At 38.5% G+C, this 20,579-nt stretch overlaps 1 protein-coding gene across 3 annotated transcripts; it reads left to right on the top strand.

Moving 5' to 3' along the window:
• Positions 1-1,554: 1,554 nt before the first annotated feature.
• Positions 1,555-19,986, top strand: CTSO (cathepsin O). Of its 3 annotated transcripts, none has more exons than XM_081092343.1 (8): positions 1,555-1,749; positions 5,484-5,592; positions 6,083-6,222; positions 9,209-9,376; positions 10,735-10,856; positions 14,150-14,313; positions 14,894-14,986; positions 19,364-19,986. In XM_081092343.1, exons 1-8 carry the CDS (start codon positions 1,615-1,617, stop codon positions 19,477-19,479), a joined length of 1,047 nt encoding a protein of 348 aa, XP_080948469.1. In that variant the 5' UTR covers positions 1,555-1,614; the 3' UTR covers positions 19,480-19,986. The 3 variants fall into 3 exon arrangements, with proteins under 3 accessions (XP_080948469.1, XP_080948471.1, XP_080948470.1); XM_081092345.1 differs by lacking the exon at positions 19,364-19,986 and adding an exon at positions 17,379-19,223 and having other exon boundaries at positions 9,209-9,301; XM_081092344.1 differs by lacking the exon at positions 19,364-19,986 and adding an exon at positions 17,379-19,223.
• The last annotated feature ends 593 nt before the right edge of the window (positions 19,987-20,579 follow it).

The following is a 20,579-nucleotide window of genomic DNA, read 5'->3' as shown; positions in this document are numbered from 1 at the left end:
AGAGCCACCTTCATGGATCTGTGGCCTGCGCAGTCACACCGAACCCTGTGCTTAGAAAGACCCAGCGCTTAGTTTATCACTCTACTGCTCCTGTCTTAAAATTCTTAATAATATATGAAGAAGAGGCCTCCATTTTCATTTTACACTGAGTATGCTAATTATGCAGCTGGTCCTGAGGTCCAACAATATTAAACTGACTACATACTTTTCGAGGAAATACGCAGAGACGCAATGACCAGAAGGGAATATAGAATTCCTTTGAGGTAGATACCCCAGCCCTCTTCCCAGTTCACCCTGAAGGAGGAAAAGTGGAGAAACAGCAGCAGGGAGTGGTGCACTGCTTGCCACTCAGTGTGTGGCCTGTGCTACCAGCAGCAGCCACAGCCCCGGGGAGCTTGTTAGAAAAGCAGAACCAGGATTCACTCCAGAACCATTTCCTGTGCAGAATTTGCATTTCCTGTGCACTCTATTTTTTACATTACTTCTTTTTAAAGTTGTTATGTTTCAACTGCAGTTGACACTCAATATTCTTGTGTAATTGTTTTAGGTGCCTTGTGCACTTTAAATGTGAGAAACAGAGCGACTGTTTCAAGAGCCATCCAGGGCCTGTGACAATGGGCATTTGAAGTCACCTAGTCTCTTCAAAGGGGGTTCTCTCCCCTCCCACCTGAGCATCCTCAGCCTGCACTGCTGCCGGGTGGGATGTTAACGGATTTGAACATTACTTTTGTCCTTTCTGTGGCCCATTCTCTAGGACTGGGTTCATAGGAAGAGAAAATGTTTAAAAAATATATTAAAAACAAGAAGAAAGCATGAAAATGGGATATTCAGAATTAAGCTGAGCTGGTGGAAAGCAGTGTAACAACAATAAAATGGGGGTGGGTACCTTAAAAATAATATAAATAGGTAACACTGAGCACTTAAAATGTGCCAGGCATCATGCAGTGTGTTTTATGTGGGTTGCTTTATTTAAATTTCAGCACAAATTTAAGAGTTACTATCTCTATCTTTCTGTGCACCTGGAGAAACAAACTTTGAAAGTTTCGAAATGGCTACACTACAATAAATCAAGAAATTAGGCACTATTTCCACAACCGTACATCCTTTGCAACATACGGTAAACAAACATCTGCTGAGTGAATATCTCCGTGTAAATTCGCAAAGCATTTCAGGGTTAGTTTCTGAGCATGAGGGACCATTGCAGAAACAGCAAGGATTAAGGTCAAGTTAAGGTCAACTACTGCCTGAATCTTTCCATTTGAGATCAAAGGAAGACAAGTAAAGGACTTCATTCTGGACGTGCAGGTCACCCCAGTTTGTATGTCCATGCCCTGTATGAAGAAGGACTCCCAGGCTTTTTTCTAACAGATGGAGATGAAGCCAGAAAGCACGTGGCCAAGGGTCTTCTGCTTCTTCCCCCTAAAAGCAGGGCGAATCTCAACAACTGGCAGCTCAGCGGCCTCGCAGGTACAGAGCCTGGAACTCGGGGAGCGCCTTCAGTCGGCCTGACCGCACACCCCGCTGTGCTGCTCCCGCCCCCCAAGCCCTGGGGGGAGGAGCCGAGGAATCGAAAGGAAACCCTCGGGCGGTGGCGCCCGGGGCCTGGGCTCGGGCATGGAGCTGCGGGCGCTCTGGCTGCTCTGCTGGTGCGGGTGCTGGTGCTACGGCAGCGGCCACGGAGCCGGTCCCGGTGCCACCTTCACCCGGACGGGACCGCGGAGCCAAGAGCAACAGGCAGCCGCCTTCCGGGTACCGAGCGCGCCTCCCTGTTTGTTTCTTTCTCGTCCTTTCCTGTCCTGACTCTGGGCTGGGGCGCTGGGGCCTCCGAGCGCGGAAATTCCTGGGGATCCCCCTCGCCTGCCGGATGCGCTGGAGTTTCTGACTTGGGGTTACACCCCCCAACTTCTCCCTGTGTCCCCCACGTGTCTGGCTCTCGCCCTGTCTCATGCCTTTGCTAACTCAAAGATTTGATTTTCCAAAGTGTTGCCGCGAGGATTTCTATGATCCGTCCCAAGTGATCAGTGGATAGGTCCGAAGCAGTTTTCTTAGAAGCTCCCCTTTTAGCAGAACCCCCTGGCGGTGCTCACTGCCTCCCAAGCTGCCTCATTTCAGTTACAGGAACCACAGGCGTTAGAAACCTGCCAGCTTCTTCCGGAGGGGGGCGCTGGTCACTCCTTCTGGGATCAGAATTGTCTAAAGCAGAGGTTTTCAATCTTCCTAATGCCGCGAGCCTTTAATAAAGTTCCTCATGTTGTGGTGACCCCCAACCATAAAATTATTTGCGTTGCTACTTCATAACTGTAATTTTGCTACTGTTATGAGTCGTAATGTAAATATCTGATATGCAGGATGTATTTTCATTGAACATAATTAAAGCTAGTGATTAATCACAAACACAATATGTAATTATATATGGGTTTTCCAATGGTCTTAGGCGACCCCTGTGAAAGGGTCATTCGACCCCCAAAGGGGTCAGGACCCACAGGTTGAGAACCGCTGGCTAAAGTGCCTGCATTGGGCAAGCTGGGAGAACCTTGTCCAGGTATGATTTTCCTGAACCGGGGCTCCGTAGACTCGTGCACCACCTTATTAAAAGTTCACCTGACTTGGTGGAGACTGATGTAGAGAATGGGAAAGCATTGATTTCTTTTTCAGATTATTTTGAAAAGGCTTCATCAATAGGTTTAGGTTTTGCCCCAGCATTAAAACTCTGGTAAGGTTGATTAGAGAGTTTTAAAACAAAATATTGATTGATGTCAAAACGACATGTTTTTCCTAGTTTGATAATCATAATTTCCTCAAGTTTTTTGGCCCTGGAACCTGGTATGTCTTATTGTCACTCATTCAATTAAACATTCAGTCAAAACAAAGGGAAAAAAACTTGTAAAGATAATTATTTTTCATCATGTCTGTTGAAAGGCTGTTTTGATTTATCAGTTCCCAGATTTTTAGTATGTGATCCATTTGTTGTTCAAACTTTTGCACCTTTCAAAACTGCTAATATGTTTCCTGTGTATTCTACAAAACTTAGATGTGTTTTTTTTTATTTTTATCTAAATGTTTTATGTTTGATTACAGTTGAAATTCAATATTATATTAGTTTCAGGTCTACAGCATAGTGGTTAGACATTTATATAACTCACGATAATTCCTGCACCCACCTGAACACCATATTGTTATTAGACTATTATTAACTATACTGTACTTTACTGTATTTACATCCTCATGACTATTTTGTAGCTGCAAGTCTGTACTTCTTCATCCCTTTGCCTTTTTCAGCAGGTTCCCCAACCTCCCTCTCATCTGGCAACCCAGGTGAACTAAACTGGAAGCACGTACGAACTGCGCTTTCGGAACCATCCTCCTAGGATTTCTTGTTACCTATGCAAGACATTACTGTTTGAACAAGTTCTGCTGATTTCAGCAGTGGTCAAACCTTTACATCTTTTCTTTTATAAATGAAATTAAGGTTCAAGTCCTTCATTTTAATATTTTATATATTTAAATATTTGGAGATATTTACTATACAGTTGATCACTGTTACATCCTCCATTCCTTATGTTAAAAAAATATGCTAATTGATCCTCTCCTATGCTGATTTCATGACAGGTTGCTAATAGGATGAGGAGTCGGAGCTTAATATAAACTCACATCTTGTGATGAAAGGAAGATTGGGGAAGTGCCCTAGACTGCTATCTAGGGTAGGAGAGGTCATAAGGAACTCATCAATCAAAAACCAGCTTTCAGCCGAGTGCCATGGTTCCCCAGAGAGGCCAGTCTTACTGCTCCGTCATTGGCTAGGTGCAGCCTGTGGGAACCTTGTTCCTCCTGGGCCTCCTCCTGGCAATTCAGTGTCAGAAGATCCCCTATGGTTGGAGGTCTGCGAGGCCCATTCTCCTGGCTGCCATATGCTCTGTGTATTCTTAAAGTCCCACATTCTCAATGCCTTCTCTGGTTACTTCAGCTCACAAGGTTGGCCGATCAAGACTTGTAGAGAAAATGAATCCTCTGAATTACTTGGCAGTAGCCATCTCTGGCTTATATTGGTTACTTGATGTCTATATAATTTCTTTGCATTCCAGTTCTATTCTTTATATTGATACCTCTCCTCTCCAAATGATATTCAAAGCTCTGATTCATCAGGATTATTTTTGAATGCCTAAATCTCAATGACTGTTTATTATTAATTGATTAGCAATTCTTCCAGGCATGCTCAGAAAGGAAGAAATAAGATTATGAATATTTCCACAGATAATTTGCTTAAAAATAAACGCCTTAAAGCTATTAAGGACTTGATGTATATGAAATGTCCTTTATATATTTACTAGAGGCCTGGTGCACAAAATCCAAGCATGGGTAGGATCCCTAGGCCTGGCCGGCAATCAGGGCCGATTGGGGCCTTCTCTGGCAGCCGGCTGCCAGCCTGGGCCTTCCTTCCCCAGCTGCTGGCTGGGGCCTTCCTTCATTCCGTGCCACCCCCTAGTGGGCAGTGCACATCATAGCGAGTGATAGAACTCCTGGTCTCCTGGTTGAACTCCCGTGGGGACAATTTGCATATTAGGCATATATATATATATATATATATATATATATATATATATATAGTCAGCAACATATACTGATTAAGCATATATTGTGCACCAGGCATGTGGGGAGCACATTGATAAATGCCAGATAGGCCTTGTCCTCATTTTGCTTATGGGTTTAAGAAGTAGACACACAATAAACAGATAAGTGCATAAAAAGTACAGAAGAAATAGAATTTGATATGTACAAAATGAGTGGTCCCTTGGATATTTTATTTGTGCTACACAACTGATAGTATGAGGAAATTGAGGCATGTTCATGTAAAAAACATGATTATCACAAAAAGCTGAGAAATCTGTAAGTAATGGTCATATTTTCACTCCAGACAGGCAAACGAACCAATCTGCCTGGACCATTTCCAGGATTCCATCTCACAAAGCTTTGTGCCCTAAATGAGATAGGCATTCTATAAAGCTCAAATAGAATCAGGTTTATTTATTATTTCCTCATTCCCTTCCCCATGTTTCATTACGTAGTGCTCGGAAATACAGAGATAAATACACACTTTCCAAATGCCTAATTGCTTCATTGCATGAGTGTCTACTGGTGACTGTTTCCACTAGTACATAGTATTTATTTGCAATTTATTTTCTTGTTTCCGCTATGTTAAACAAACAAATATTTAGTGCTCTTTACGTGCTTATTGGGAACAAATTACAAATGGATAAGATATATCTTTCCCACTCTCAAAAATGTCCCTGAAATCAGATAGCAGTTCTAAAACAAAGCATTTATTAATATGATCTCATTATCTTTCACAACCTTTCACTGTGATCTGCCACAAATAAGTCAGAGCTTACTTGTACACCTGAAGAATATCTCCAAGTTAGTTATACACAAATTGCTTGGGAAAGTTAACATAGGTGATACAAATTACCTTTTTTTTTTCCTTTTAGGAAAGTCTTAATAGACATCGATACTTGAAGTCCTTATTTCCTAGTGAAAATTCCACTGCCATCTATGGAATAAATCAGTTTTCATATTTGTTTCCTGAAGAATTTAAAGGTATGGTGTAGTAATGCCATTAGCTGATTGGTTTCCTGATTTTAACTTCTTTCCTTAATTTTTGAGGAATTGTTACATTGTGAATCTAGAACATTGAGTAATAGTTAATAATTTATTAAATACTTACTAGGTACCAAGCATGGACCAGGTGCTGACAGAAAAATAAATTCATGGTCACTCTTCTAATTATTGCTTAAGAACTAAATATTATAGACACTTCCATGTTGCTGTAAGGGACAATGAGCACATTGACTTGGTTCTTTCAAACAGGTAGTTTTCTGTGGCACCTTCAGCCCTATTGTAGGAATTCTTATCTCTTATAGCTTTCAGTTGATTGCATTTCATGTTATGGAAAAGCACATAGAAAAATCATAAATGGCAGGCTCTCCTACAAAGCGAGCATTTCTTTTGGAATGTTCCTCCAAAAAAGAACCCCAAGGGGCCCTTCCTATAATCTAATATTGTCTTTTCATTTCCTATTTCTACTCAGCTATTTATTTAAGAAGCAAAACTTCCAGATTCCCCCACTACTCCCCGAAAGGGCCAATGCTCATCTCCAACATGTCTTTGCCATTAAGATTTGACTGGAGAGATAAGCATGTTGTAACACAAGTGAGAAACCAGCAGGCGGTAAGTTCTCGGGTTTTGTTCTTTTTTAATCATCTGAGCATGGGGAATCACTGTTGAGGTCAAGTTTAATCAGACTTGTAATGGAACCCATCATTCTTCTAGGTAAAATCACACCCCAGTCATTCAATAAATGGCAGTAAGATGAGACTCTGTTGGAGTGGGAGGCAGATGTCAAAGCCCGACTTTTCTCTGAGATAAGCCTTCCTTGGTGTGTTCTCTCACTAACGACCGTTGCCACCAGCACACTGGCTCAGGGTGCTTCCCAGTAGCTGTGTCAGTTTCCAAACCCTCTGTAGAACAGCAGATGGAGGGCTGGAGAAGGTAAACTTGACTGCTAAATGAGAAATGACACTGAAAAAGTAACGCGATACCATATACACTAACCGACAGTGTGGCCTGGTCTCTTAGGGTCTCAGACCTCATCCCTTGAGCTCCAGTGGAAAACCCTGTCCCCTAAAGGCTCATACGCTTTCAATCTGTGACCCTTAGAAATGCAGTCTATTTTGCTATAATGTGACATATACATACATTCCTAAAAATCACTACCAGGGCAAACCCCTGCAGTAAAAACAAAAGGTGTTATAAGAGAAATTAGGTTAGACTACAGCATTAAAAAAGGTGTCACACTTTAAAAAAGATAGAAGGCAGTAAATTTGCAGCACGGGGATTGTCAGCAGACTGAGGAAAGACAGTTACCTAACCACATGGCTATAGTCTCCATTTATCTGCAGTGGAAACCTCAACGGGTCATTCAAACTCCCCTGGTTATTTTTTCCAATCGCAGTTGACATATAACATTATATTACTTTCAGGTGTACAACATAGTGATTAGACATTTATATAACTTACGAAGCGTTCACCTCGATAAATCTAGTACCCACCTGACAGTATGGCAAGTATTCTGGACCCTGCAGTTTCCCAGTCACCATTTATTTAGGGCAAGCATGTCAAATTCAAAGATTAACACGGACCACATAAGTAAGGTTTAAGTTTATGTGGACCGCTAAAAAACACACAAAAGCTTCAATTTTCATAGAAACGTAAGTGTATTTTGATAGAGACATGCTTAATACAAAGGGCTGAAATAAATGAGTAATTGTTAACATAAAATAATAGAGCATTTTAATAAAAGTTAACATTTTTTTCTTGAAAATTAACTTACCAGATACTGAATAACTGCAAAATGAATAAGCATAATGCAAATAAATCTATTTTTCTTGTTCTCCGAAAGTGAGATATCCCTGTTGTGCACACCAAACAAGTCAGTCCAAGAACTAATGATGTGGCAATCAGCTGCTAAAATATTCACTGCCAGTATTAGTGGAGAGAAATGGCGCCCCTGTGCGTAAGGCATGTAAGGGAAATGAATGCAACACAATTATAGTAATTAGTCATTAGCAAACATTGTATTTTGTTATTAATAATAATGTATAACAGGCCCTAACGGGTTTGGCTCAGCGAATAGAGCGTCGGCCTGCGAACTGAAGGGTCCCAGTTTCGATTTTGGTCAAGGGCATGTACCTTGGTTGCTGTCACATGCCCAGTAGGGGTCGTGCAGGAGGCAGCTGATTGATGTTTCTCTCTCATGGATGTTTCTAACTCTCTATCCCTCTCCCTTCCTCTCTGTAAAAAAAAATCAATAAAATATATTTTAAAAATAATAATCATTATGTATAACAGGATATTGTAAAAATTAAGTTACAAAATTTTTATTCAAATGTTTCTTACATACCGTTATATTGGCTGGGCTGCAAAAATATTTGATGTGGGCCACAACAAAGCATTTGCTTTGTTACTGGATTCATAATCAGGTGCGAAATAGCCTGACATCTAATCCTCCCAGGAGTGTCTGCATTGTATTAAAGGGGAACTTTTCATTAGGATTCTTTAATTAAAGGAGCATACTAGAGAGATATCTTTGAGCAGGCACTGCCCTCCAGGGGAAGCCAAAGGCAGGTTAACTAAAGCTAGCTATAGGTATGATGTCAGCAACCTGTCTCCACATTTATCAATGGGTGAAGATTCTGAGGTAGCCCTTAGTGAATATTTTACTATGCCTTAGGCACTAGAGATATGGACATAATTATGGCCACTTAAAGCCATGCAGTTGCTTAAAACTTCACTCCACAAAGACAGCCAGTTTTTCTTTCTTTCTTTGCCTAACTCTACAGCACATGGCCCTGTGATTAGGATATTTCCACCCAATTCCAAATCTCATTCTCATGGATCTATCTTGTGTATGATCCTTGATACTATTTGCTCTTTCTCCTTCCTTTCTTTTGGGACAACCTTTTATTCTTTTGTTCTAGTTTGTCCAATAAAAGCACGTAAATAGATCCAGAATCGGAAAGATTGCCAGCCAACATTTGAATGAGGAATGGCTAACATGGGTTTCTATCATTAGAACATTTCATGTGCATTTATAATTGACATATGCTGGCATATTGATAGCCTGAAATGTAACTCATTCAGCTCCTGTGTCCATCAAATAATGAGTATAACATATAAGACATACATTGATGTACATCTTCACCCCACCTCAACTTATCACCTCCCTTGGGGCAAAGATGGTGGATGACACAGAAGCATACTATCTGGGGAGAAACAAAAGGGATTGGAGAATGGGATATGAATTGGTATGCTTCTTAGAAACAGACATCATCTATTTAATGAACTGACTTATCTTTTAAAATATCAGTTTGTTTTCTCATTCTCTAAAATTTGGTTTCATCTTGCATTGTCTAATTTATAATAATGATACTACCAATTTACTTGTAACTAATCATTGGGTTTTGATGCTTAAAAGAGAATTTTGGTTTTCTTTTCTTTTTTTCAAATTGGAAAAGAGGATGAGCATTTATATTTTTGTAGACCTCTAGATACCTGCCCACCTGATTTGATAACTTGTGATATTGAAAAATGTTGGTAAACTTGGTTTGAACATTGTTTGATAATAAATACTATGTTGTTTCTCTTTTTTAAACAGTGTGGAGGATGCTGGGCCTTCAGTGTGGTAGGTGCAGTGGAATCAGCATATGCGATAAAAGGGAAGCCTTTGGAAGACCTAAGTGTGCAGCAGGTCATTGATTGCTCATATAATAATTACGGCTGCAGTGGAGGGTCTACTTTTAATGCTTTGAACTGGCTAAATAAGGTGACTAGTTTCTCAGCCTTTGAAACGCTTTGTTTTCTCTTTTGCTTAATGTGTGCTCCGAATTCAGACAATTGATTCTCGTTTACTTAATAATGTTTTTAGAAATTTAGATAACCAAAGCTTGAATTAATCGGATTTAAAAATGAATTGCTTCTAGGCAAGTCAACCATCAAGATCAAAGGTTAGAAAATCTTACCTGAGATCTGTTTTCCAAAAATTATTTATGTTTATTTCTGAACATTTCTTAATAGGTAAATGTGTTTTTGGTGGGTTTTTTTGTTTTGTTTTGTTTTTGCAGATACGTGTCACATAGTGACCCAGAAAGGAGAGCATATGAGCATATGATTACCCATTTCCATAGAATTTGTGAATAGTAAGGTTAAAAGGGACAAAGGGACAGCTAATTTGGTAACTGTATATAGATGAAGATGTGAGATTATATTGCCAAATCAGTAGCTGAGCCAGAATTGCACCTGAGGTCCTCTGCTTCCCATTAGGCATCCTACCCACCATGCCTCAGTGTCAGTATCCCTCAGTATTCTTAGGATACTCTCTGACCTTGTCCTAGATCCAGCATCAGTTGTGTGAAACCAGCCAGTGGAGGTGCTTTTATACTTTCTAAAAGGCTGTCAAGCTAGAGTTTCCCAAACTCAAACATCCTTCCCTTAATCATTTGCTAGATTTGAGTTAATGAATGCCAAAAACTCTTCTATGTTATGGGCGACAATGAGTTGCCTGTCTTCTCCCTTTCATAAGCCCAACATTCAGAAAAGGAGGACTATGTATAAACAATTATAAACTAAGTGACATAGGCCAAGTGAAAGGCACAGAGAGAAGTGGATCGAAAAAAAAAAGTTTGACCTGGCCATTGCCTGTGCATAAACCATTGTGCTGAGCGAGTCTCAAAGACTTACTAACATAGAACCAGTTGCCCTATTATAACCTCACTAGAGGCCCGATGCACAAAATTCATGCAAAAGGGCTCGGACCTCGCAGCCCCAGCTTCGCCCGGAAGGTCGTCTGGAAGGTCCTTCTGCTGTTTGGTCTAATTAGCATATTAGCTCTTTATTATATAGGATGAGAAAGATGACAAGGCTTTATTATTATTGGATTGATAGCAGTCCAAGGAAGGAAGATCTAGGAATAATAAGAATAAAGAGAATGGAAGCTAATGACTCTAATTACCTAGGATATCCATAACAACACCTAAAGATTGAATTTAAGAGCTTATTATTACCCAAAGAATACCCACATGATGAAGGTGTGGCCAAGTTTAATCCTATTATGACACATTGCACCAAGTTCTATTTAAAACAACTGCTTGACAGAGAACCCTTTGGGTGATTGTTTTCTTTTAGACGCAAGTAAAACTGGTGAGAGATTCAGAATACCCATTTAAAGAACAGAACGGCCTGTGCCATTACTTTTCTGATTCACATTCTGGATTTTCAATCAAAGGTTATTCTGCACATGATTTCAGGTAAACGTCTTATTCCGAGCTTTCTCCCTATGTCCTAATTTATGATATATTGACTATTTGGAATTAATAACTTGATTGAAGGCTTCACTGCATGTTCATAATTGTTTTCATACCTACGTTTTACTAGAGAGACTGTCAGTCACCATGGAGCGCTATGGATGTTGTTCTTTAAACATGATCTCCTTAGGTTTCAAAGTGTCATTACTATAGAAATTAGCTTAAATTAACACATTTAAATCCAATGACAGGTATAATTTATATTTACCACCTTCCTCTTACCAAATTTAGGTGTCATAATTACCATTAGTATATTTCAATCCTCCTGTTGAATCAGTGGAAAATTGCCTTGTATAGATGTTCCAGCTAATATCAAGCAGTCTGCTTACCAAGAAGCGTTTTGGAACACTCTCTGTGTTCCTTGCATTTTCAAGGCATCAGTATACTAAAAGCATAAACTGAAACTTTGCATTACAAACTAGGACTATATTACTGGAGGTCGATTGGGTAGCACACCCTGTATAAGCACAGGGGGGTTGGGGGGGGTAGATAAGGATAGGCTGAGGAAGAGGATTTGTGTCAAAACTTGAAGGGCATGTTGACTTTGGACAGGTTTAAGGAAACAATCATTAAAAAATGCTCTCAACGCCAGTGAGAGAACCATTGTGGCCATTTAATATAATGCAAGATAAGTGATCAGAGATGATAAGGACAAAGACTCAACCAAAATCTGGCTTTATTTATTTATTGTTTAAAATATTGAGGGAGCTTTGCACAGTCTTTCTTTTTAAAAAAATATATTTTTATTGATTTCAGAGAGGAAGGGAGAGGGAGAAAGATATAGAAACATCAATGATGCTAGAGAATCATTGATTGGTGCTTCCTACATGCCCCCATACTGGGGATTGAGCCCACAGTTGGGCACATGCCCTGACCAGGAATTGAACCCTGACCTCCTGGTTCAGAGGTCGACACTCACCCACTACGCCAAACCGGCTGGGCTTTGCACAGTCTTTTGAAACAGAACGCAGAGAAATTACATTAAATTCAGATGAGATGATAGACTGACCTCTAAGTTCCTGGTACTGAATATAAAAGAATCTCTTCATCCAGATAGTGTCTGCCCATGGGATATGCAGGGAATCAAGGGTGAAATTAGACCCTGGAAGCAAATGGAACCCCTGTAAACAACATATGCGTGTCAGAGGCTTGGCGGGTTGTCAGCAGAGCTCTTGTCCACAACAGGGCTCTCAGGGGACTCCGGGAACCATATAGCAGAAAGTTTCAATTCCACAGATGGCAGGCTGTGCTGGGTCTATAATAAAAGGTGCAGGGTCACCGAGTGCAGCGTCAGCATCTCCTTTGTGGCAAAGGTAACGCAGTTTCTAAAATGAGAAAGTGTGCCTCTGTGAGCTCTCAGTTCCTTGAGAGTATAAGTGAAGTGTGTGTGCAAGAAGGAATCAGATGTTCAAAATGTCACTAGAAAAAGATTCAGGGAATCCCTTGTCATGGGTAGCTAATGGAGAAAGTTAGGGAGAAACAAAAGAACAAGAGGCAATAGCCTGGGTTGGAGAGTGAGAGAAAGAGAATGCAAAGGTCACTGCAATTGGCCTGACACAGGATTTATCCAACCTTTTGATTAAAAAGGAAGAGATCCCCTGAAGAATCTCTGTGTTTACACTGAACATTAAACTCTCTAATAGTACAACGCTAAGCTAACTGTGATAGACTGGGCAAGACCTTTCGTTGATTTCTTCATTCACTCACTCAAATTGCTATTGAACACTGTTTTAGGCTATGGGGTCCGACAGTGAACAAAACAGACAGAAACCCTTCCTTGGGACTATATTTTAGTGATAGAGACAGGCAACAAACAAAACAAATGAAAATATGTATGGTATGTTAGATGTAATAATTTCTAAAGAGGACAAAATAAAACAGTTGGGAGGAAGAGGAGACATCAGGGTGAGGGGAGAGGAGCACACAGTTTTATAAAGGGTGACTAGGGCGGGCTCCCTGAGAACATGCCATTTGAGTAAAGACCTGAAGGAGTGTGGGAACTTAGCCAGTAGATATCCGAGGAACTACTATTCCAAGCAGAAGGAACTGTAAGTGCAAAGGCCCTGAGACAGAATATGTCTGGCATTTTTAAAGAGCAGTGACTGTAGTGAAGAGAAAATGGAGTAGACTAGTGGGAGATGAGGTCAGAAAGGTTACTCGCTAATAAATTTAGAGCAGAGTTTTAGAAAAACAGGCTTGGACATGAGAGATCATAGGGTAATTCCACTCACAGAAATTAAAGCCCACAGGATTGGAAATATTGAGGAATTTTATATAGGAGATAAGTAGGAGAGTCAAGGATGACTACAAACTTTTTGGCCTGAACGACTGAAAGAATGGAATTGAGGCATGAATGTCTAAGGAACAGATTTGTAGGAAGTGACTCTGGGAACCATTGGTAGAGGAATAGGGAGATGAGATAGAACAGGGGAAAACGGGGTTTCTTTATTAAGCAAATTAGTACTGAGGGTATGCTGGAACTTAATCTTACTGAGGAACTCTTGGGGCCAAGGTAAAATGAATCTCAGAGTTAGCCAATGCAAGTTGATTTTCATCACCTCCTAAGATTTATTAGTTGAGGGTATGGCTGGGGTCTAAGTGGCCATGGGCTTTTTGAGAGAGAAAGGCCTCGGATAAAGAGTTGCAGGGTTTCCTTGTTGGAAGCCCAGTGTAAGGACCAGAAGATGTGGGAAATTCTTCCCCAGCATCTGCCACGATGAGGAATATAGTTTTCCCACCTTCCTTATTTAAAAAGTGCCTGTGTGATAGCTGGACGCTGTGCCAGCCAATTGCAAAACTCTATCATCTTCCTTGAAGCTAGACTTAGCCATATGACTAAATTCTAGCCAATGAGATCCTTTCAGATATATGCAGAATGTGTGTGTTACTTCTGGGAAATCTCAACAGGAATGCAGCACCTCTCCTTTCTACTCCCTGCTGACTGGAATATATGTTAAATGGCTGGAGCTCCTGAAGCCATCTTGGACCATTAATTGAACTTGGGAATGGACAACTCACATGGCAGAATAATAGCATAAGAAGAGCCTGGTTTCTTGATATCTATTGCAGCCCTGGACTACCAGTCTCCCAGACTTCTTGTCGCCTCCATTGTTTAAGTCTTCTGTAATTGCAACCAAACCTATGTGTATCCATACAAAGATTAAAGAGATCGTTTTAAAAAAATATTCTTACCTTAAAAACTAAACTCCTTAACCAAATATTTTCTCTTTTGGTAGTGACCAAGAAGATGAAATGGCAAAAGCACTCCTTACCTTTGGTCCTTTGGTAGGGATAGTAGATGCAGTGAGCTGGCAAGATTATCTCGGAGGGATAATACAGCATCACTGCTCTAGTGGAGAAGCAAATCATGCTATTATCATAACTGGGTTTGATAAAACAGGTAAGTGCTGATAAGACTTGATTGATTGCTTTCCAATTTAAGGTGATTGACAAATCACCTTAACCATATAAAAAGTTAAAATGTAGTCGTATATCTAAGTCCTCCTAAGACCATTACTACTTTTCAGTAGACTTCTGGGTATAAATAACCCCACTGTGTTCCTCCTTATCAATTTTGGTGGATAACTTGTTAGAATGATGATAATTACTGATTTAAATAATGTGCATTTTCCATCTGAAGTATTTAGGATAATTGTTGGGAAAATAGAAGTGCCTATTGTTTTATCATACATATCTAACAATTATTCTTCCCTGTTTCTAATGCCCTGGAAATGTGTGCGTGTTTTCATTCTGTGCAAGTTCCGTATTAAGTGAAATGAATTCAAACATATTTTTCTAATAATTGGAGTGTGACATTCAGTACAGCTCAAGTTTACTTAGCTAACTTAAGTTAGCATTCTATTACAGTTTTAATCATTTTGTTAAAGCTACTAACACTGATCAAGAAATAAACTTAAAGTAAACATGCATTCACGCAAATATGAGTTTTTCGGGGTTTGTTGCCAATTTTTGTTTTGTAGGAACTACTCCATATTGGATTGTACGGAACTCATGGGGAAGTTCATGGGGAGTGGATGGCTATGCCCATGTGAAAATGGGAAGTAATATTTGCGGTGAGTCATGAATTTGTGTTTAATGCTCCAGGCTAAGTGTCAAGGAAGATATTCTGAATATATTAAAATTATAAACCTGTCCAATCCATAGTATGTTTCCAACATACTCACATCACTTTATAATTGATAAAAATAGAATAGTTTTTTAAAGAAGAGACACTATTGCACATATTCATGCTTTAAAAAGGAAGAAAGACTGTAGTAAAAACAAATATAATAAGCAAAACATAATAAGATAAACTAATAATTTACCAAAGTTAACTACTTCAAAATCCAGAGGCTTTTGGATTTAAAAATACTCAACTTAGCCGAAACTGGTTTGGCTCAGTGGAAAGAGCGCTGGCCTGCGGACTAAAGGGTCCCGGGTTCGATTCCGGTCAAGGGCATGTACCTGGGTTACGGCCACATCCCTAGTGTTTCTCTCTCATCGATGTTTCTGACTCTCTGTCTCTCTCCCTTCCTCTCTGTAAAAAAATCAGTAAAGTATATTTAAAAAAAAAAAAATACTCAACTTAGGAGGCTGAAGTTCTCTAAAAAGTCCCCTAGTTCCAATTTTACTTGTTATAACTGTATAAGTTTTTCTTAATTTTTGCATTAATAATACTTGCACAAAGATTGTCAAGAATCACTTTTTCTTTGGATAAAAATTTATGAAATGTATGAAAAAAGTATTAGGATTGTTTCTGATTTAATATTCTCCTCTTTACCTGCAAAATTCTAATATAGCACCCATGAATGGAGAAGCTTAAGCAAATATCAAATGTGCTCTTTTATAGAACAACAGTTTTTTTGTGTGTGTTAACCATAAACCAAATTAAAATAGCTAGGTTAGTACTTTAAACTGTATTCTAAAACTTATATCCAAACCTCTATTCTACAATTTTTGATCTGGAAAATCAACATATTTTCTGAATCAAGTTAGAATGAAACTATATTGCATATGAGAGCAATAGTTTACTTTTCTCACTATAATTATTTCTAGCATACAAATAACTTCTTTAAAAAATTGTAGAACACTATAAACTGTGAGACTGATAAAGGAGAGTTATAGAAGATTTTGGAGTTTATGTTTTGACTCAATTAGTGAGTACTACCTAATGGTTCCATGAAGTAGAATTTATGAGAATTCATAAATGGCCTGTTTTATCACCCCAGTACAATATTTACATCAATTACTTATTGAAGAGAACAAACATCATAGAAATCTTTAAGCCAAAGTGCTAGCAACCCAATCAAGGCCCCACCTTATACCATCATTTGGGGCTTTTACATTGCTAGAACATCCAGATAAATTACTCCTGCCATTCATTGAACCTTTGAAACTAAACATAAATTATTTCTAACTATGATGCCTGGGTCTGGGCTAACAGGTGGCAGTTTTCAAAGCCTGGCTCAGTGGTTGAGTTTCGACCTAAGAACCAGGAGGTATGCTTGATTCCTGGTTAGGGCACTTGCTTGGGTGGCAGGCTCCATCCCCAGTGCAGGGTGTGCAAGAAGCGGCCAGTCAATGATTCTCTCTCATTGATGTTTCCCTCTCTCTTCCTCTCTGAAATCAATAAAAATATACATTAAAAAAAGCTCTGGCAGGAGAGTTACAAGAACATAATTCAGACATTAGTTCATAGTTGCCTCGATTATGACTCTGCATTCCCCACGACCACCTTTTCCCTGGCCCCCAGCTCTACTGAGGATGAGTTGGAATAATTTCTTCTCTGTTTCCCAGTTTGATTCTCCAAAGGCATGACTAGTTAGTAATTACACAGAGTCCAAATTCTTCCTGAAAGTATTTGGTGATCACATTACTCTTAAGAACAATGGTGAAAGTATTTGGTGATAACATGACTCTTTAAGAACAATGGTTTAAGATAAATAGCATTTCATGGCCCCGAGAGATTTCAAAAATATAGCTATTTACAATGAAATCCAGTCTTGAATGAGCTATTTATTGCTTTCACCACAATATTGAGATTTGTGTTCTTGTGTGCTAAGAAAGCATAGTACACGTGATTTATTGAATTTTTGCTAATTAAAGTTCAAATCTTAAAAGTTTGAATTTTCAAATTTTATTTAAAATATTTCTGTAAATTATTATATCATCTCTAAACTATATATATGTAGTAAAGAGTTCACATACCTTTACCTATTCAGTTAGTAAGTCATTTTATGTGTTTTTGTGTATGTGTTTTTATAGTTTCTTAAAACAAAAATATTAGTTATATCTTCCAATATCTGCTTTTAAATTGCCATGTTTATACTGACAGCTATAACTGTTAAATTATTTTCTTAGTAATTGCTAACTTTTTCTGAACCCAAATGAACATTGTTTTAATTTGCTATTTACAAGGCATACAAAGAACAAATAGACTCCTATTAATAATTTCTTTTTTCTTAGGTATTGCAGATTTTGTTTCTGCCGTATTTGTATGATTAATTGATCAAATCAAGCGACAACTACCAAAATGAAGGTTCCTAATGAAATATAGTATGGTACTTCATTCTCAGCATTATTCACCTTTAGGTTTTAGCAACTAACCACAACGGGTTCTAGGGCCTGGTAGTATTTAAGCCAAGTTATGGCATGTCTCCTTCTTATAAAGAGATGGGCAACATAGTCAGGAGGAAGAACACCAGCGCCATGGCCTGGGAAACAGTTTCCCACTCCGGAGTGAATGTCAGTTTAAGATATTTTAGGTCTCTTTACTTTGAAGAGGCTATTATCTGGTTTTGTTTAATTGCTGTTTTTGTTTGTTTTCTATTTGTTTATTTTCAATGTCATTAAAGAGCTGATAAGAATTTATTTTCCTTGTGGGATATAATTACTGCCTTAGCTTACCCCTACCTACAAGAACAGCCAACCTAAACTTATGTGTGCCTCTCACAATTATACTCTTAGCCCTCTGAGTTGAAATGTCATAAGGATTTTGAAGTGCGAATAGCTTTACCTCAACAAAGAGTACTTACTCCTTGATTTGTAGAAAGATCGTGAAGTAAAACAACAAAAGGACAAGATCACTTTTTAAGAGATGGAAATTAAATGACAATAAATTATGTGGCAATTATGTGATAAGAATTCAACTAGCATCGCCTGAGAAAAGATTATTATTTCGCAATTTTCATTGTCAATACGATTCCAATAGACTTCATTTCCTTACTTTGATCTCTTTATATTGAAGGGCAATGTTTTCTTCCACGTTTTCCTACTCTCTTTCTTTTACTCTTTACTGGGCCATTCCTAAATTCTCCTGGTGGTTTGACTTCCCTGGCTAAGAAGTCTTTATTTCTTTTGATTCATCTAAGCCACCAACATCGGGCGCTCACCTTTCTCTTCCTCCCATCGTTTGTAGGCAACACCCCTTTCAAAGTCTACTGCCATTAATCTGGGGTATTAGCCAGAATGTGAGTTTCTCAGGCTCTCTGTTGTGTGTGTGTGTTTGTATGTGTGTGTGTGTGTGTGTGTGTGTGTGTGTTTGTTTTTGTGGTTGTTTTCTTTGTTTGTTTGTTTTTCAGTTTTCTGCTTATGTTTCCAGGAATCCCAATCTAACTACTTTTTTTGTGTGTGCATCCATTTGGCTTTGACCTGGTTCCTGTTTCTTCATGCCCATGTTCTCTCTCTTGCCTAAGTAATTATGTGTGCCTGTGTAAGAACCTCAGAGCATAAGAGCTGATCTTTTGATTTTACAACTATATTAAATGAGTTATATGAGAATATAAGAAAATCTAATAAATACTACGTATGTAAGTATTTCTTCTCTAAAATTCATGGTCACTTTCTAATGTAAAATATATAAACAAAAAAAAAACCCACAAAGTTTTAAATGTAGCAGCAACCACTGAAATAATTGAGAACATCCTATTTTTACTTTTTTTCCCTTTTTGCTTTTAGTATCCATCCTTTTTATTAGAAAGTAAAATTAAAAAAAAAAAACATTGCATTTCTTTTTCTTACACCAACCAGAACCATTATCAAAAGATTATGTGTTGACTCAGGTTTAGAAATGCTCAATATCAAAAGATTATGTGTTGACTCAGGTTTAGAAAAACATTGATAGTTTAATTGATTAATATTCTTATTGTCTAAGTTTACCAAAATGGAATTGTGTTTGTGTTCCTTTACTGATTTCTATGTAACATAAATGCTTTTTTGATACTCTTTTTAAAATACTAAGCATTTTTTTATTACAAAGTAATATTTCTCAGCTGCTCTGAATTTTGATGACATTTATAATAAAACAAACTGTATTTGACTTTGGGTTAAGAAGACTGTGTCCAGAAGTGCATGGCTTACATTTTGTGAGCACAATGTTAATGTGCTTTGCACTCACACAAGGGTTTGTTCAGTTCCAAATCCTCATACTTACTTTTTGGTTTTCTCCACAGACACTTTAACCTCAGTGTCTCCAATAAACAACAACAAACAAACAACAACAACAACAGAAATACCTCCCACACCTCCTAGAGTCTCTATTTTGGTTAATGGCATCAACATTATGTAATCACTCAATCAGTAAAATTGAGGGACACCTTAGATATTTAATCAGTCAGATATACCTTAGTAGCTGATCACCTAGTCACCTGCCTCCTCTCCATTTCTACTGTTCCTTTCCGGATGCATGTTCTTTAGTATCTACATCTCCACCATTTAGCAGTCAACCCAATAAACCCATGTTCCTGAAACTAGTGGTTCTCAAAGTATAGCCTCCAGACCAGAAGACACACCTGCGGCTTTGGGAAACACTTTGTTTTAATCAGCCCTGCAGGTGATTCTAATGGGTGTCCTTATAATCCATCTACTGTGTGTCCCCAGGATTTACATTTCTTAAAGAGAATGTTAGCAAGTTACTCCCTTGTTGCTTCAAAGATAACATGCTGACTCTTTTAAATGAGCTCTCACGGAGAAGTCCCTCTCTACCTTCTCAGCTCAGTTTCTGCTCTTCTACATCGACAGCAGCTGTGCTCCAGCCATCACAGACTACTTGGAGTTCACCCAAGGAGGCTAAGACAAAAGCAAAAAAATCTTCACATAATAATTAGGCTTCATAATGAAAATGACCAAGATGTCCCTGGATATGATTTCACAAAGACCTGAAAGTGAATACTAAATTGGGTAACCTTACAATTACTTTGTGACCACTTAAGAGTTATTATTTAACGTGGATTGTCAGCACTAGAAGCAAGTTTGAATGGAGACAAGGGTAGAAACTGGCATTGCAAATTGTGTTGATATGTACATTAAGAATTACTAATATATCCTTTGGAAAAAAACTATTTAGCTTTGTAACACCAAGAAATATAGATGAAAATAATTAAATTGAGGTATTTAGTCTGTTAAAGGAATAAACCTTGACAAATAGCATTGATTCCAAGATCCAAGGTATCTTGGTGACAGAACACCTATTAATATATTAATGAATATTAATATATTCATTACTTTATGAAAAAAAGCACAAATTATGAGAATTTTATCTCCATTAAAAATAGATAGGAAACGGGCTTAACCTAGTATTTGCAGCAAAGTAGTTAGTTAATAAATGGCAGAGACAGAATTTGCTGATTTAGCTACCATGTTACTCATCTCTTTTTTTTCCCCAGCTTA

Source organism: Myotis nattereri, assembly GCF_964212035.1.
Source record: "Myotis nattereri genome assembly, chromosome: 5".
Taxonomy (NCBI): domain Eukaryota; kingdom Metazoa; phylum Chordata; class Mammalia; order Chiroptera; family Vespertilionidae; genus Myotis; species Myotis nattereri.
The sequence above is the reverse complement of the archived record's forward strand: the minus strand, read 5'-3'. Positions and strand labels throughout refer to the sequence as shown.

What these genes read in the sequence shown, in the direction of transcription:
- CTSO (XM_081092343.1), top strand. Translation starts at nt 1,615, where the DNA reads ATGGAGCTGCGGGCGCTCTGGCTGCTCTGCTGGTGCGGGTGCTGGTGC. An exon ending in AACAGGCAGCCGCCTTCCGG is followed by an intron (nt 1,750 to 5,483) that starts GTACCGAGCGCG and finishes TTTTCCTTTTAG; the next exon opens with GAAAGTCTTAATAGACATCG. An exon ending in CTTTGAACTGGCTAAATAAG is followed by an intron (nt 9,377 to 10,734) that starts GTGACTAGTTTC and finishes GTTTTCTTTTAG; the next exon opens with ACGCAAGTAAAACTGGTGAG.